At 45.3% G+C, this 16411-nt stretch overlaps 1 protein-coding gene across 3 annotated transcripts in view; it reads right to left on the reverse strand.

Moving 5' to 3' along the window:
• SMC4 (structural maintenance of chromosomes 4) overlaps window positions 1-16411 on the reverse strand; it is a 318061-nt gene that overhangs the window by 76056 nt on the left and 225594 nt on the right. For all 3 annotated transcript variants that reach the window (XM_029617081.1, XM_029617080.1, XM_029617082.1), the window contains exon 20: window positions 6590-6763. In XM_029617081.1, the coding sequence (XP_029472941.1) occupies window positions 6590-6763 (174 nt within the window). The remainder of the gene's footprint in view (window positions 1-6589; window positions 6764-16411) is intronic.

Here is a 16411-nt window from a genome sequence, read left to right on the forward strand (position 1 = left end):
GTAGTTTCCCAGATCGCCCCTGGAGCCCTTTTTAAATATTGGGGTTATATTTGCTATCCTCCAGTCTTCAGGTACAATGGATGATTTTAATGATGTTACAAATTTTTACTAATAGGTCTGAAATTTCATTTTTTAGTTCCTTCAGAACTCTGGGGTGTATACCATCTGGTCCAGGTGATTTACTACTCTTCAGTTTGTCAATCAGGCCTACCACATCTTCTAGGTTCACCGTGATTTGATTCAGTCCCTCTGAATCATTACCCATGAAAACCTTCTCCATTACGGGTACCTCCCCAACATCCTCTTCAGTAAACACCGAAGCAAAGAAATCATTTAATCTTTCCGCGATGGCCTTATCTAAGTGCCCCTTTAACCCCTCGATCATCTAACGGTCCAACTGACTCCCTCACAGGCTTTCTGCTTCGGATATATTTAAAAAAGGTTTTACTGTGAGTTTTTGCCTCTACGGCCAACTTCTTTTCAAATTCTCTCTTAGCCTGTCTTATCAATGTCTTACATTTAACTTGCCAACGTTTATGCTTTATCCTATTTTCTTCTGTTGGATCCTTCTTCCAATTTTTGAATGAAGATCTTTTGGCTAAAATAGCTTCTTTCACCTCCCCTTTTAACCATGCCGGTAATCGTTTTGCCTTCTTTCCACCTTTCTTAATGTGTGGAATACATCTGGACTGTGCTTCTAGAATGGTATTTTTTAACAATGACCACGCCTCTTGGACATTTTTTACTTTTGTAGCTGCTCCTTTCAGTTTTTTCCTAACAATTTTTCTCATTTTATCAAAGTTTCCCTTTTGAAAGTTTAGCACGAGAGCCTTGGATTTGCACACTGTTCCTTTTCCAGTCATTAAATCAAATTTGATCATATTATGATCACTATTGCCAAGCGGCCCCACCACCGTTACCTCTCTTACCAAGTCCTGTGCTCCACTGAGAATTAGATCTAAAATTGCTCCCTCTCTCGTCTGTTTCTGAACCAATTGCTCCATAAAGCTATCATTTATTCCATCCAGGAACGTTATCTCTCTAGTGTGACCCGATGATACATTTACCCAGTCTATATTGGGGTAACTGAAGTCTCCCATTATTACTGCACTACCAATGTGGTTAGCTTCCCTAATTTCTCTTAGCATTTCACTGTCCGTCTCACCATCTTGACCAGGTGGACGGTAGTATACCCCTATCACTATAGTCTTCCCCGACACACAAGGGATTTCTACCCATAAAGATTCAATTTTGTATTTAGTCTCATGCAGTATGTTTATCCTGTTGGACTCTATGCCATCCCGGACATAAAGCGCCACACCTCCTCCCGAGTGCTCCTCTCTGTCATTGCGATATAATTTGTACCCCGGTATAGCACTGTCCCATCGGTTATCCTCTTTCCACCAAGTCTCTGAGATGCCAATTAAGTCTATGTCATCATTTACTGCTATACATTCTAATTCTCCCATCTTACTTCTTAGACTTCTGGCATTAGCATACAAACATTTCAAAGTTTGTTTTTTGTTTGTATTTTCATTCTGCTTTTTAATTGATAGGGATAAGTTAGAATTTTTTAGCTCAGGTGAGTTTTTAGTTACAGGCACTTGGACTACTTTTCTTATTATTGGAACCTCACTGTCGGGATGCCCTAATTCTAATGCATCATTAGTATCCTTTAAAGATACCTCTCTCCGAACCATGCGCTGCTGAGCGACTGTCGGCTTTCCCCTTTGTTCTAGTTTAAAAGCTGCTCTATCTCCTTTTTAAAGGTTAGCGCCAGCAGTCTGGTTCCACCCTGGTTAAGGTGGAGCCCATCCCTTCGGAAGAGACTCCCCCTTCCCCAAAAGGTTCCCCAGTTCCTAACAAAACTGAATCCCTTTTCCTTACACCATCATCTCATCCACGCATTGAGACTCCGGAGCTCTGCCTGCCTCTGGTGACCTGCGCGTGGAACAGGGAGCATTTCAGAGAATGCTACCCTAGAGGTTCTGAATTTAAGCTTTCTACCTAAGAGCCTAAATTTGGCTTCCAGAACCTCCCTCCCACATTTTCCTATGTCGTTGGTGCCCACATGTACCACGACAGCCGGCTCCTCCCCAGCACTGTCTAAAATCCTATCTAGGTGACGCGTGAGGTCCGCCACCTTCGCACCAGGTAGGCATGTTACCAGGCGATCCTCACGCCCACCAGCCATCTACATTCCTAATAATCGAATCACCAACTATGACGGCCGACAAGGCACTGAGGATATCTCCCCAAGGCAGTAGGCCTTGGGGAGATATCCTCAGTGCGAAAGGACAATGCATCACCTGGAGAGCAGGTCCTTGCTACAGGATCCTTTTCCTGCTACACCTGGTTGGTGCTCTCCCATCATGAGACCTTCTTCCTCCAAGGCAGCACCAGGGCTGCCAGTCTGAAGTTGGGACTTGACTACTATGTCCCTGAAGGTCTCATCTATATACCTCTCTGTCTGCCTCAGCTCCTCCAGGTCTGCCACTCTAGCCTCCAGAGATTGGACTCGTTCTCTGAGAGCCAGGAGCTCTTTGCATTGCATGCACATGTACAACTTCTCACCGGTGGGTAAAAAATCATACATGTGACACTCGATGCAAAAGACTGGGAAGCCCCCCTCTTGCTGCTGGACTGCTGCCTTCATCTCAATTTTGATCCGTTCCTAGTTAAGTTTTTAGGTTGGTATGGGAGTAGGAATGTGTCTAACTTCCTTTAAATGTATTAGTGAATTCACTGTGTGTTTGGTAGTGGCCTACCGGGGTCTGATCAAATTCTCAATAAAGTTTTTGTTGATTTTTTTTTTTTGTGAAAGTGGCACCTGCCTATAAATTAAGGGATGAGCTAGGGGTGGGTGGGCGAGGGGTGGGAGGGTTGGGAAGTACAGTCTAACTTCAGTTAGTCAGCCTGAGTGACTCACTGCTCCCTTGATTAACAAATGTTGGTCCCTATTCAAACCCAATCACACTACCTCAACACCTTTCCAAGGTGAGTAACTGAGCTGAACTATTCAACTTTTTTACTTTGGTATACACTGCTCCTAGCTTATTTCTAGCTTCTGGCTACTTTTTGTGGGTTTTTTTTTTTTTTTTTCAATACAAGCACTCAGTTAGTATTAAATACAAACACTCAGCTCTTTAAAAGTCTGCAGAACACTCAGTTCTGCAGACTCTTAAAAATAAACACACTACCTACTGCTACCTTATTGACTGACTAAAAATACAAACAGTCTAACTTGTTTATTCACTGCCTTTCTGACTATTAAAGGCACAAACACACAAACACACTAAATAATATTCCCAAATAATTAACTTTGCCGCAATACTTTTCAAAAAGACTATGTCCCAAGCAAAAACTTACTGATTCCTTTCAGCCACCAGGAAGGTGATCCTCTCCTCTCAGTGTTCCCACTGGAATGTCTTTGAGATAGGAGGCATTGCTGCTTCTTCTATTTTTAATATTTCCAACAAATAATGTTTAAACAAGTCTCTTGGAGATATCAATGGTACCTGAGGAAAGTTTATGAATCTCAAATTTCTATATTTACTCAAATTCTCCAAATTTTCTAATTTCCTTGCAGTGTTGTTTCTATCCTTAATAAACGTTTCCTGTGTTGCCTTAATTTCCAATATCTGCTGTCTGTTAGTCATTCCTTGGTTTTCCAACTCCACTGTAGTATGTTTTAGCACTTTCACTTCCTCTTCAAACTGAGCAATTTTTACTGTTAATGGCTGAACAAGCTGTATTATAGAAGCTCGCATCTCTATAATTGTTTCCCCATAAAGTTTCCATTGAAAAATGAGAGGGTCTTACCACCTCAGGAATACTTTGAACTGGGACCGCTGTTATTCTCCCAGCACTGTCCAACAGAGAAGAACCTGCCTTCACGTCGTTTACTCCCTCGATGATACTTGGGTTTGCTGGCAGCGTTTCAACCCCTCCGTTCCCTGCCAGGATATGCCCTTCGGCTCTTTGGTCGTTTGGCGTGCCTGTTCGGATTGGGGTTTCTCTCTCGTCTGCTGGATTCTCTGGCGGTGTCCTCGTCGCGGGGCTCAAAGGTGACATCGAGCCTGGGAGAGAGAGGGGACCTCAGCTTCTCCTCCCCGAATCTCCAGCGGCTGAGCATTTCCCGTGTTTACCTCTTTGCGCACGATATGAGCATCCATTGGCCCCGAGATCGGCATCGACGATGAGGGAATTACAGGGTAAGGTTCCCCTCGTGGTTTTCACTTCCTTCCCATTAAAGGTAATTCTTTAGCAAGTAAAATTTTTCAGGCAACACAGGAGCTCAAAATTGTGCTTCTCTATCGAGCGGCCATCTTGGGTCCCGCCCCCTTCTTAGAACCAGGCTTCTTTCCCATGGATTCTCTGAGCAGTTTCACCAACTGATCCAGTTCCTCTCCAAATAGGAGTTTACCCTTGAATGGGAAGATACACAGCTGAGATTTTGAGGACAAATCTGCGGACCAATTGCACAGCCAAAGCAGTAGGCGCGCAGCCACCACAGAAACCATGCTGCGCACTGAGGTTCGCACCAGGTCGTAAAGCGCATCCGCCACATATGCGATGCCCACATCCAAGCGGGTGCCCTCCAGGGCAGCACTACTGCCGGCTCCTGAACTGGCGTTAGAGTCCTGAACCCAGCACAGACACGCCCTCTGCATAAGGCTGGCGCAGATCGTAGCACGAAGACTCAACGCGGCCACGTCAAAGACTCGCTTCAACTGGATCTCCAGTTTGCAGTCCTGCATATCCTTCAAAGCGGCAGCACCCGCCACCGGGATAGTGGTCTTCTTTGTCACGGTGGAAACCGCCGCATCCACCTTCGGAATTTTCAGAAGATCCAAAACATCCGTCGAAAGAGGATATAGTTTGGCCATAGCTCTGCCCACCTCGAGTATCGCGTCCGGCGAGTCCCACTCGCGGGTCCACCAGCTTGCGAACCTTTTTAGACAGTGGGAAGGACAAAGTGGGCCCCCGGATTCCGTCCAGGACCGGATTAACCCCTTCACTATCTGATTATTCTTGCAAAATCTTAAGCCCCAGGACTTCCAACACCTGGGAAATAAGGGGTCGTAGTTCCTCCCCCTTAAAAAGGTGGACAATGCTGGGATCATCTCCTTCCGCGGGTGGCAAATCTTCCCTATCAGCATCACCCTGATCAGGGACCCCAAGATCAGTAACCTAATCTGGAACCGGAACCGTTCCCGGGTCAATCGTGGATCTGGAAGATGGTGGTGGGTTCTGCGGCCCCTGGGGCCATCACTCCCCCCGCGGCCCTGCTGCGTCTCGAGTCGTCCCCTATTTAGAGGCGGCTAGACTGACTAAGCCTCTTAAACCCTGCCTGCTTTCTGGCCAGGAAAGCCTGGTGCATTAATAAAACAAACTCAGGCGAAAACCCATCCGGGTCTCCATCCCCCGGCGTGGGACCCTGAGGCACCGGTTCACCCGGTCCACTGGTGATATCCTCTCCCACAAGGGCTAAGACTGGAGGGGAATCCTCCTCCCTCAAGCCTTGGCGTGAAGCCGCCCCCTCCCGGGGGGAGGGTACAGGCCCCGACGAACCCTCCATCCCGGAGGAGCAGGATAAACAGAGGGAGGCCGTATCCAAAGCCTACCCTCGCGCCCCACATGCCCGACAGACCGCGTACTTAGAGCGGGGCCCCATGAACGGCAGCAAGACACGCGGTCCAGGAGCTGAGGGGAGAAGCGCCGAAGCAGAAAAAAGATGCACTGCCAATGGTCCAATGCCGAGGAGAGGCCGCGATATCTTCCCCCACCGGAGTGGACACAAAAAGGCGTGCAGAGTCAGAGGCGGGAGAAAAAATGCCAACAGGCCTGCTCCAAAACCGCCGCACTGCCGATCGCGCTGAGCCGCGCCAAAAACCTGGCCGGCGAAGAAACACTTACCCCCTCCCTTCTGAGTGACCCGGAGCCCCGGGAGCAGAGGGAAATCTCGCAGAAAGGCTGCCAAATACCCCGGAGTGCCTGCAAAGGCTGGCTGTCCTGACCCGACTCCTTACTTCAGACGAAGATGCTAGCACAGAGAATCTCACACTGTTTCAATTTTTTTTTTTTTTTAAACAAACTTTCCTGAGTCCTGTAGAGCAGAGAGGGTCGAAGGAGCAGCTTCGGGGGTAACCAGGAGCCCCTGGGCCTTCACACCCCGAGTGGCAACGGACGAAACCCAGACAGAGGTAACCAACCCCCCGAAAGTCCGGCTTCGACTGAGGGATGGCCCACGAAGGTGTCTAACACCTCAGGAAGCAAACTTAACGAAAAATCCGGAAATAAAAAAAAAAAAAAATTAACTAACTACATTGAAAAAAGTAACTAAGACTGCAGGTGCCTCTCTTCCAGCTGCTGAAGTCAGAGAAATACTGAGGGACTGCAGGTGGCACTCTTGTATATATGGCAGTGTCCAAAGTTTTGCTCTCTGACTCCACCTGCTGGTAGGGATACCCAACCCACTTCTCTGGACTGATCTGTAGTATTTATATTCTTAAATTTCAGTCAAGTTGCATCTCCTGAATTAGTGTCATATTAATAAGGCTGTCATAATATATTTCTAATTTCATACCTCTCTTTGCCAGTATTTTATCTTTGATTGATGTTCTGAAATGTGACTATCCATTTGCTCAATTTTAAGTCTAATATTAAGAGCATCTTTTTGGAGGGAATGTTCGTTTTCTTGGATTATCTTTATTTCTTGAAGTAAATTACGATGTTCCTCTTGAATGTCTGGTAATGTACCCTAAAAAAAACAAGAAAGATTTAAAATACAAGATTGCCCATGAGGCACTAGCAGTTAAATGTTTATGCTGTGGTCAGGGAATAAATTCTTGCTATTTATGAATAACCACCATCTTTCTAAGGCTGGCTAACACACATATGCCAGCGTAGTCAACATTTCTAAGACTTGAAAGGATTCTGAATATCTGCTCATAGGTCACTCTGTGAGAATCAAGTTTATGATAGTTTCTTCTTTTTGTCATTTGAAATTGGTGCATGGGGTTAAAGAGAAATCATGGTATTAAAGAGAAATCTTAGAAAACTCAGAATTCTCATTGAAAGTATATCTGCTGGGGCTGTGGAAAGCAGAGGTGCTTACCTGTTCTCCTGTTCTCCCAGGACAGCAGGATGTTAGTCCTCACATATGGGTGACATCATCAGGATGGAGCCCAATCACGGAACACTTTTGTCAAAGTTTTTAGAACTTTGACTGGCACACTGAGCATGCCCAGCATGCCACCAACCCTGCATTCAGCAGGGGTCCCCCCCCCCCTCAGTCTCGTTTGTAGCAAAAGTACTAGTGAAAAATAAAATAAGAAAACGTAAGCAAACCCAATTCCGTGGGGGTGGCGGGTGGGTTTTGTGAGGACTAACATCACGCTGCCTGGGAGAACACCTGTTACAGGTAAGCACCTCTGCTTTCTCCCAGGACAAGGAGGATGTTAGTCCTCCCATATGGGTGAATAGCGAGCTACAGGATGCCCGACTAAGTGAACCAAAAGCACCCAACAATGTGCAACAGGCACAACAGGATGGTTTTGGGTAGGAGGGCAGCCTGAGTTTCACAATGGGTCGCAGGAAGGAAGTTGGGTTATTAAACTGGAAACAAATTATGCAGGACAGACTAGCCAAACATGGAATCCTGCCTGCCAGCCTTGTCGAGACAATAATGAGCTGCAAAAGTGTAGAGAGAGCTCCATGTGGCAGCTCAGCAGATGTCAGCAAGAAGTACAGAACGGAGATGTGCTACTGACATTTTTATGCTTTTACGCACCCCTGTAGCGGAAGGCCTGCTTGTTGGTAGCAGAAGGTAAACCACAAAAAAGGGGCAGCTAGTTTCTAAGTATAATGCTACCAAATGACTAGCTCCAAAGTCATTACTTTAATATTGTACCGCTCTAGTTTTCCTGTTCAAGTTTACCTACTTAACTTCCTCTAGTTGCAGCACCGTTGTTGCATTTTGTTGCGCTATGTTGTCCCCTTCCCCACTCCCTGTTCAATGAATTTTCCATCTTTTGTTTGATGTAAACAGATATGTGCCTACTAATGTCTGTATAGAAAAGCTGTTAAATAAATAAATAACTGTAGATGTTGAATATAATGTTTCCGTTTATCATGAATATTTACATCTTTATTATGAATCAACTAAATAAATTATTTTTTGTTATTTCAACATTTTGTGAACATTTTTTTGAATTGAGAAAAAAGACCTCAGAGCTGGCAAAGTGTCTGGTAAACACAGCTACTCGTAAGCCAGTAATTTCAGTCACTGATCTTTTTCATCGCTTTTTTCATTTTCTTAAAACACTTACCGGTATTTTTCGTCATGTTGAAAAATTATTTATGCATGTTGCAGGCCAAATCTATCTCTGTGCCATTACTTTATCCGATATTCAACAGTTCAGTATGAACGGCTTAATTTGAATCGCAACAACTTATATTCAACCACAAGCCCGGCTAATTCTTTAAAGTAGAGTATGCTCCGTGTGTTCAAGTTTCAGAACAAAATTATCTCATGTATTAGAAATTCTGAAACATTCCAGACATCGTGAAAAGAACTGGCACTTATCTGACAACTTGTTTCAGGTTTGCGCTTTTCAAAACAAGTGTGTGCCGACAGACACATTTGATCTTTATCAGTTGCCGCCAACGTTAACTTTTCGCAAGACGCTGCATCAGGGCGGATTCTGTAATATAACAGTCTGTATTATTTATCATTTAATGCATAACATGTTTCGACATTTTACAAGCTTCTGTCTGTTTTTACTCACACTGCTTTCTCGACCTTGTATCTTGATGTTCAGGCTCGATTAAAGCATTTAACATGGCTACTTATTTTTAAACTACACTCTCTCTTGAAATATGATCAATCACAAAACACATACTAACGTGTAGTAATGTTCTGACGCTAAGACTTAAAAGGCTGTTATTGCTGCTTGGCCAGAGAAACCAAAGGAAACACCCACGCTTACTGACGTAATGACTTAAATGTCCATTATATATCTTTAAGGTTGCCTTAAATGTTGTCAAAGTGATCTTTAATGGATCAAACTGTTCCATTCTATTTTGCTGTTGAGACCATCAGGCTCCTCTGAAAACAGTCTGAAAATCCATTCTTGTTCTCTTCGATAGGAGTTGTTTTTCACAATTACCTCTGAAATTTAGTTTAATTTGATCCAATACAAACCAATGTAATTCTTGAATTTTATGGCTTTCTCTAATACAGTGCTCAACCATAGGTGCTGATACCCTCTTATTTCTCAAACAGCTTTTGTGTTCACTGATACGAGATTTTAACGATCTAGTGGTTTGACCCATGTAAATTTTCTTGTTTCTATCAGTACTTTTTTTGAACACACTTGTTATTTCTCCTGAATTTGTTTTCTTCAATAATACATCTAAAAAAGAGATCAACACCTGTGATGAAAGAATTCAATTCACTATGACTTACAATTTTGGAGAAATCTCTTTTTTAGATGTATTACTGAAGAAAACAAATTCGGGAGAAATAACAAGTGTGTTAAAAAAAAAAAAAAGTACCGATAGAAACACCATGCTCCATTATAACAGTGCACATCCGTTACCCTTAAAGAACAGTTTACAATTCTCTCAATTTTTAAGGTACAATAAAAATTGCTCAGACATTGATGTTTATAGACAACAATCAGTACAATTAACACAAGATCTCAAACAAAGAGGTTACCAAAAAAAATGCATTAGTACGGGCTTTAAAAGAGCTTTATATTACAACAAGGATGCATTATTGATCCCACATCCAAAATCAGAAGATGCTACAGTAGTTACCTGTGTCACCAAATTATTCATCGGTCTTGCAAAATAACCAAACAGCATGAGGAACCATTGGTCTCTTATTCAAATGATCCCAGGATTGGAGGATCTAGAGTTTAGAGTTGCTTTTTCCAGAGGGAAGAATTTGAAGGAAATTCTTTGTCCATCCAAATTATATGATACAACTGACGGTATGAGAACTCTTGAAGGAAAAATGCTAGAGGGTCACTACAAGTGTGACCACTGCAAAATTTGCGATCAAACTATGGAGCTAAAGGAATACACATGTTCACGTACAGGATACTCACATAAACTCAAACATTTCACCACATGTCAAACGAACTTTGTAATTTATATCACTGTTTGTCCATGCAAGAATGCAAGAAAATTTACGTGGGTCAAACCACTAGATCGTTAAAATCTCGTATCAGTGAACACAAAAGTTGTTTGAGAAATAAGAGGGTATCAGCACCTATGGATGAGCACTGTATTAGAGAAAGCCATAAAATTCAAGAATTACGTTGGTTTGTATTGGATCATATTAAACTGAATTTCAGAGGAGGTAATCGTGAAAAACAACTATCGAAGAGAACAAGAATGGATTTTCAGACTGTTTTCAGAAGAGACCGATGGTATCGATAGCAAAATAGAATGGAACAGTTTGATCCATTAAAGATCACTTTGACAAAATTTAAGGGAACCGTAAAGATATATAATGGACATTTAAATCTGACGTCATTACGTCAGTAAACGTGGGTGTTTCCTTTGGTTTCTCTGACCAAGCAGCAATAACGGCCTTTTAAGCCTTAGCGTCAAAACGTTACTATACGTTAATACGTGTTTTGTGATTGGTCATATTTCAAGAGAGAGTGCAGTTTAAAAAGAAGTAGCCGGGGGGCGCTAGTGAGCAGCGCTACGAAATGGCCGCGTGATTGCCGAGCTCCCTCTTACAAGCCCTAAAGTTGCTTAATCTTTGCGGTTTCCTGGGTCTCTTCGCCGCTGAAAACGCGCCACAGATATTGCTGAGCCAGCCGTGCAGATGGCCACGAAGAAAAAAACCGCCGATCTAAAGCGGTTCTCTTTCAGCAAACTTGCAGACGATTTACCGTTGGATGACGACAGCGAGCAGGCCCTGCAGCCGCGGGAAGACTTGGAGATGGCGTCCGCCCCGGACCTCGACGTCGACGAAGCGGTGAGCCGGGCTGTGGGAGGCCTGCATCCCGATATACCCACGCGGGCGGAAATTAGGTCTTGGTTCTGCGAGATTCGCATGGACCTCAAGACCCACAAAGCAGATTTATTAGCCAGTATGGCAGAGATGAGGGAAGATTTTAATTCCCTGGGACACCGCGTGGATGATATGGACATACGAATTGATACTCACAGTGCTACGTTGGAGTCCCTTACTAGCCACACACAGCAGGTAGAAACCAGCATGGACGCGATGCAGGATAAAATTGAGGACCTTGAGAACAGGGCCCGCCGTTCTAACCTCCGCATTCGCGGGGTGCCAGAGACTGAACTTTATCAAGATTGTATGCAAACAGCGGCGGCCATTTGCAAAGCAATAATTGTGGAACACAGACCTCCTGAGAGCGAAGCGCAGCCAGACCCACTGATAGTGCTGGAACGTGCACATCGCGCGTTGGGGCAAAGAAGGGACAATCAGCCGCGAGATATTGTGCTCAAATTTCTTAACTTCCAACAAAAAGAGGAAGTGTTTACTTTGGCGCGCTCTCACCCTGGTTGGAAGTGGCAGGACTGTCCTTTGGCTTTTTACAATGATCTGGCCCCCTCAACCTTACAAAAACGATTCTCGCTGCGTGAAGCCACAGCGGCACTTCGTCAGGCGGAGATACGTTACCGGTGGGCTTTCCCCTTCGCACTTGTATTCCAGCACAAGGGGATTTCATACAAGATCAAAACCATGGCTGACGCAGTATCTTCCTTTCGAGAAGCGGGCCTCGTCCACTCATTCGCCGTCGAAGCTCCTGCTCCTAAGCAATCTCGTACGGATGCCACACCAAGATGGCGTAGGCCGGGTACAGGCAGGGGACGCCTGCGGCGGCAGACCACTCCGATAACTCGGCCTCAAGCCGACCAAGGATGACTGTTTGCCTGCAGCCTGTTCTTTGAATGACTTGGAGCTGGTGTACTTGTCTGGCTGCAGTACCGGTGTTTTGATGTGCCTTTTTCTGTCACCGGTGCCAGGGTTTGACCGGTGGCATATTGCCATTTACTATACATTTGGCGCGTTTTACTTTATCTATGCCTCTAGGAGGCATTGACCCAGAGGGTTTGTTGAATTTGTTATATGCTGTTTTTTCCAGTTAAGCTAATACTTTGTTGCACGGGGCTTGGGGGGGGGGGGAGGGGCTGGCGTGGGGCCGCTGGTGCTGTTCATTGTACCCCCCGGGGTTGGAGGTCCGCGGACAGATGGCGGATACTCATGACACACCCACACGAGACAGATTATCATTTACTATCAGGATGGGCCTTACAGTTCACCGTGTAGTGGGGGCGGGGATGGGCATTGGCGTACTCTTTTTTCTTACAAATGCGTCACCCATCCCACTATATGGTACCTCAGAGCATCATTTCTCGATTGCAGGACTCATCCCACTTGTATTATGGTTCAGATAGTTTCCCTTAATGTTAGGGGCCTTAATACGTATAGGAAGCGTTTCCTGCTTAGGCGAGAATTACAACACCAAAAGGCTGATATCGTGTATGTACAGGAGACACATTTATGGCCTAGGCATGGGCATCTTCTGCGGATGAAAAACTTCCCCCATGTCTATCACGCGGGGTGTAGTGGGGGCGCTAAATACACAGGGACGGGAATTCTACTCTCCGCTTCCCTGGTGCATGAATATATTACCCATGTGGCGGATCCTCAAGGGCGCTATCTTTTACTGAAACTCAAGTTGGGTATGCAGGTATATACTCTAATCAATGTTTATGCTCCCAATCAGGCCCGGGGTCCTTTTCTGACGGACATTCAAAACTTGCTTCTCACCCACGCTGAGGGACCTATTATTTTGGGCGGTGATTTTAATCTCACCTTGCAGCAGGGCGTTGATACTTCCTCAGTACACTCACACACCCCTCAGTCCTTACGCAAACAACTTAAAAATTTAATAGCTGACTGGTCCCTTGTGGACATCTGGCGGGTCCGCCATCCTCAATCTCGGTCTTACTCCTTTTACTCACATCCACATGACAGTTACTCTAGAATCGATTTTTTTCTAGTGGACAAGCAATTGGGTAACCGAGTACGTAAAGCTGACCTGGATGTTATATCCTGGTCTGACCATGCCCCTGTGATTTTAGATTTAGATGTGAGTGATGGCGATAAAGGGGACAGCTTTTGGAGATTAAATGAATCCCTACTACAGGATGCCTCTTTTGTACAGACCTTGGAATTGCAGCTTTCTGAATACTTTAAGCTTAATGACACCCCTGGCCTTAACCCGGGTATTGTGTGGGACTGTTCCAAGGCTTTTGCCCGGGGTCTGCTCATCTCTAGGGCTGCGGCATGTAAACGACGTAAACAGAAGGCCCAGGAAGATCTCCTGTGCACCATCCGAACCCTCTCTAGGGAACATATGAGAACCCTATCAGGCCGCTGTTATCAAAAATTATTAGCTGCTAAGTCTGAATTACATAAATTAGATAACGCCCAGCTGCTCTATGCTTTGGAAATTACTAAACAAGCATATTATGAAGGAGGGGACAAAGCAGGTAGAATGTTGGCCCGTAGCCTGAAAGCTAAAATGGCTAGTCACAGTATTTCCAAAATTAAAGGAGGGCAGGGTACTATGCTGACAGACTCTAAGGAGATACGGGCGGCATTTTCTAAATTTTATGGCCAATTGTATCTAGCGGATGATCAAATCTGCCCGGACAGTATTGTCAGGTATTTACAAGGGGTGTCTCTCCCCAGCCTTACTCCGTCTCAATTGCAGGCCTTGGATGCTCCCATTCTGGAAACTGAGATAGTAGCCGTTATAAAGAACCTTAAACCGGGGAAGGCCCCAGGGTTAGACGGCCTCTCGGGCACTTACTATAAGAAATGTACCGCAGTTATAGCAGGCCCAATGGCCCATTTTTTTAATAGCTTGCGAGCGGAGGGCTCCATCACATCTCAGGCCAATGTGGCCGGTATCACAATCTTACCCAAACCAGGGCGTGACCCCACACAATGCGCTTCATATAGACCAATATCCCTCATAAATGTTGACCTTAAGATTTTAGCTCGTATCCTGGCTCTCCGCCTGAATAAATTTCTCCCCACACTTATACATAGTGACCAGGTGGGATTTGTGCCTCACCGTATGGCGGCGGACAATATCCGTAAGGTATTGGACTTGCTATGGTGGGCCCAAAAAACACAAACGCCTGCAGTCCTGCTTTCATTAGACGCTGAGAAGGCCTTCGACCTGGTCCACTGGCCCTTTTTATTCGCTACCTTACAGCATATGGCGTTTGGCCCTCACTTCCTACAATGGATACAAAAGTTGTATGATCATCCTCAAGCGAGGGTCAAGGTAAATAAGGGGTACGGCCCCGCCTTTAGTATCGGTAGGGGTACCCGTCAGGGGTGCCCTCTGTCACCTTTACTATTTGCTTTGTACCTGGAGCCCCTCACCATTAAGATTCGTGAATCTCAGCTAATTAAAGGAGTGGAGCTGGGTGGCAACAGGTACAAATTGTCGCTATTTGCGGACGATATATTGCTGTTCCTGACTGATCCCCTGTCTTCCCTTGGTGGGGTTAAGCAGGAGCTGGATGCCTATAGTGCTGTGTCCGGACTTCGAGTCAATCTTGACAAATCCGAGTTGTTGAATATTAATTTATCTCCGGAGGCTGTGCAGCAGATCAAGGGTCATTTCTCCTTCAAATGGGCCAAATCCCATATTAAATACTTAGGTGTTCGAATATCGCCCTTCATTTCCGACTTATACCGCTTGAATTACTTACCATTGGTGGACACAATTACTATTAACATGAGCCGATGGAACCGAGGTTCCTATTCCTGGTTGGGCAGAATTGCTATTGCAAAAATGAGTATATTACCGAAATTTCTATACCTGTTTTCCTCGCTCCCGGTATACATTCCGGTGCATACCCTTCACCAATGGCAACGCAAGATTTTTGACTTTATCTGGCGCAGGCGACCCCCCCGATTTTCTCGTAATCTCCTTTTTATACCCAAGCGGCAGGGAGGTATGGGTGTCCCCAATTTGACGTATTATTATTATGCTGCACAACTCAGGGCCCTGCTAGATGCCCACCGCACTGCTTTCCCTAAACAATGGGTATCATTGGAGCAAGCAATGGTGGGACAGATGGCGATCCAGGCTATGCCTTGGTTACCAAGTGCTGTCTGGAGCCCTGTACACTGTATTCCCTGGGCTCTAGGGACCACGTTGCGTGTCTGGGGGCTGACGCGTAAACACCTCCTAGGGGACTTTAAATATTTTTACCAATCTTCCCTGGCTAACAATACTAGCTTCCCTCCTGGTAGAGAGTCGCCTCAGTTCCATTGTTGGAAGGAAAAGGGGTTTTTCACTATTGGGCATTTTCTATCGCAGGGATCCTTACTCCCCATGGAACAGTTGGCGCTTAAATATAATATACCCCCTCTCAGTTTTCTTGCTCATGCTCAAATCACCCACTTTATCCATTCGTTGCAAAGGGGGAATCTTCTTCGCCCAGGTAGGTCTATCTTGGAGTCCTACTGTTTATGCAGCGACCATCTTAAGGGCGTTATTTCTAAGATTTATCAACTATTTTTTCAACGGGGCATTGAGCAGTGCCCCTTTGTCAGACAATGGGAGGCGGATATACAACTTCAGTTGGGGACCAACACGTGGAGTGCCCTTTTGAAATTGGCTGGCCAGTGCTCTGTCTCGGCCGCAATCCAGGAAAACTGCTACAAAATGATATATAGGTGGTATCTTACCCCCGACAAATTACATAAATGTTACCCCCAAATAGATGAGGGGTGCTGGCGCGCCTGTGGCGCAGTGGGCACGTATATGCATATTTGGTGGCATTGTCCTAAGTTGGTGCCTCTCTGGCAGGAGCTTTTTACCTGGCTGGGTGGCTTGCTGGCTATAGATTTACGGCCCGCAGCTACCGTAGCGTTGTTACAGGTCTTCCCCGACACTGTTCCAAAGAAGTTCCATCGTGTCTGTGCCCAGGTGTTTGCAGCTACTCGAAGCCTTATAGCGACCCAATGGAAAACAGGGAACATCCCATCCCTCTCAGAGATTAAGGTGAAACTTCACCTTTATTATCGTCTAGCCCATCTAACAGCCTCCAGACATCAACGCCTTCCCTCATTTTTAGCTGCCTGGAAACCTGTTGCTGCTGCCTTGGGTATCCACTGAACGTTTACCGGTCTTTGAATGCTATACGGGGATTCCCCATGCACGTCTAGTTCTGGATAGCTTCCTGTGGTGTATAAGTGTTTTGCTATATTTCCTGTATTTTGCGACTGATGCTCTGTACCTCAGTTAAATGCAGCTTTGTACCTGTGCATAAGCCTATGGTTGGCTATGTATACCGCTCTCACGAAATGTGTTTGGTGATC

Source organism: Rhinatrema bivittatum, chromosome 9 (assembly GCF_901001135.1).
Source record: "Rhinatrema bivittatum chromosome 9, aRhiBiv1.1, whole genome shotgun sequence".
In the NCBI taxonomy this organism is placed as follows: domain Eukaryota; kingdom Metazoa; phylum Chordata; class Amphibia; order Gymnophiona; family Rhinatrematidae; genus Rhinatrema; species Rhinatrema bivittatum.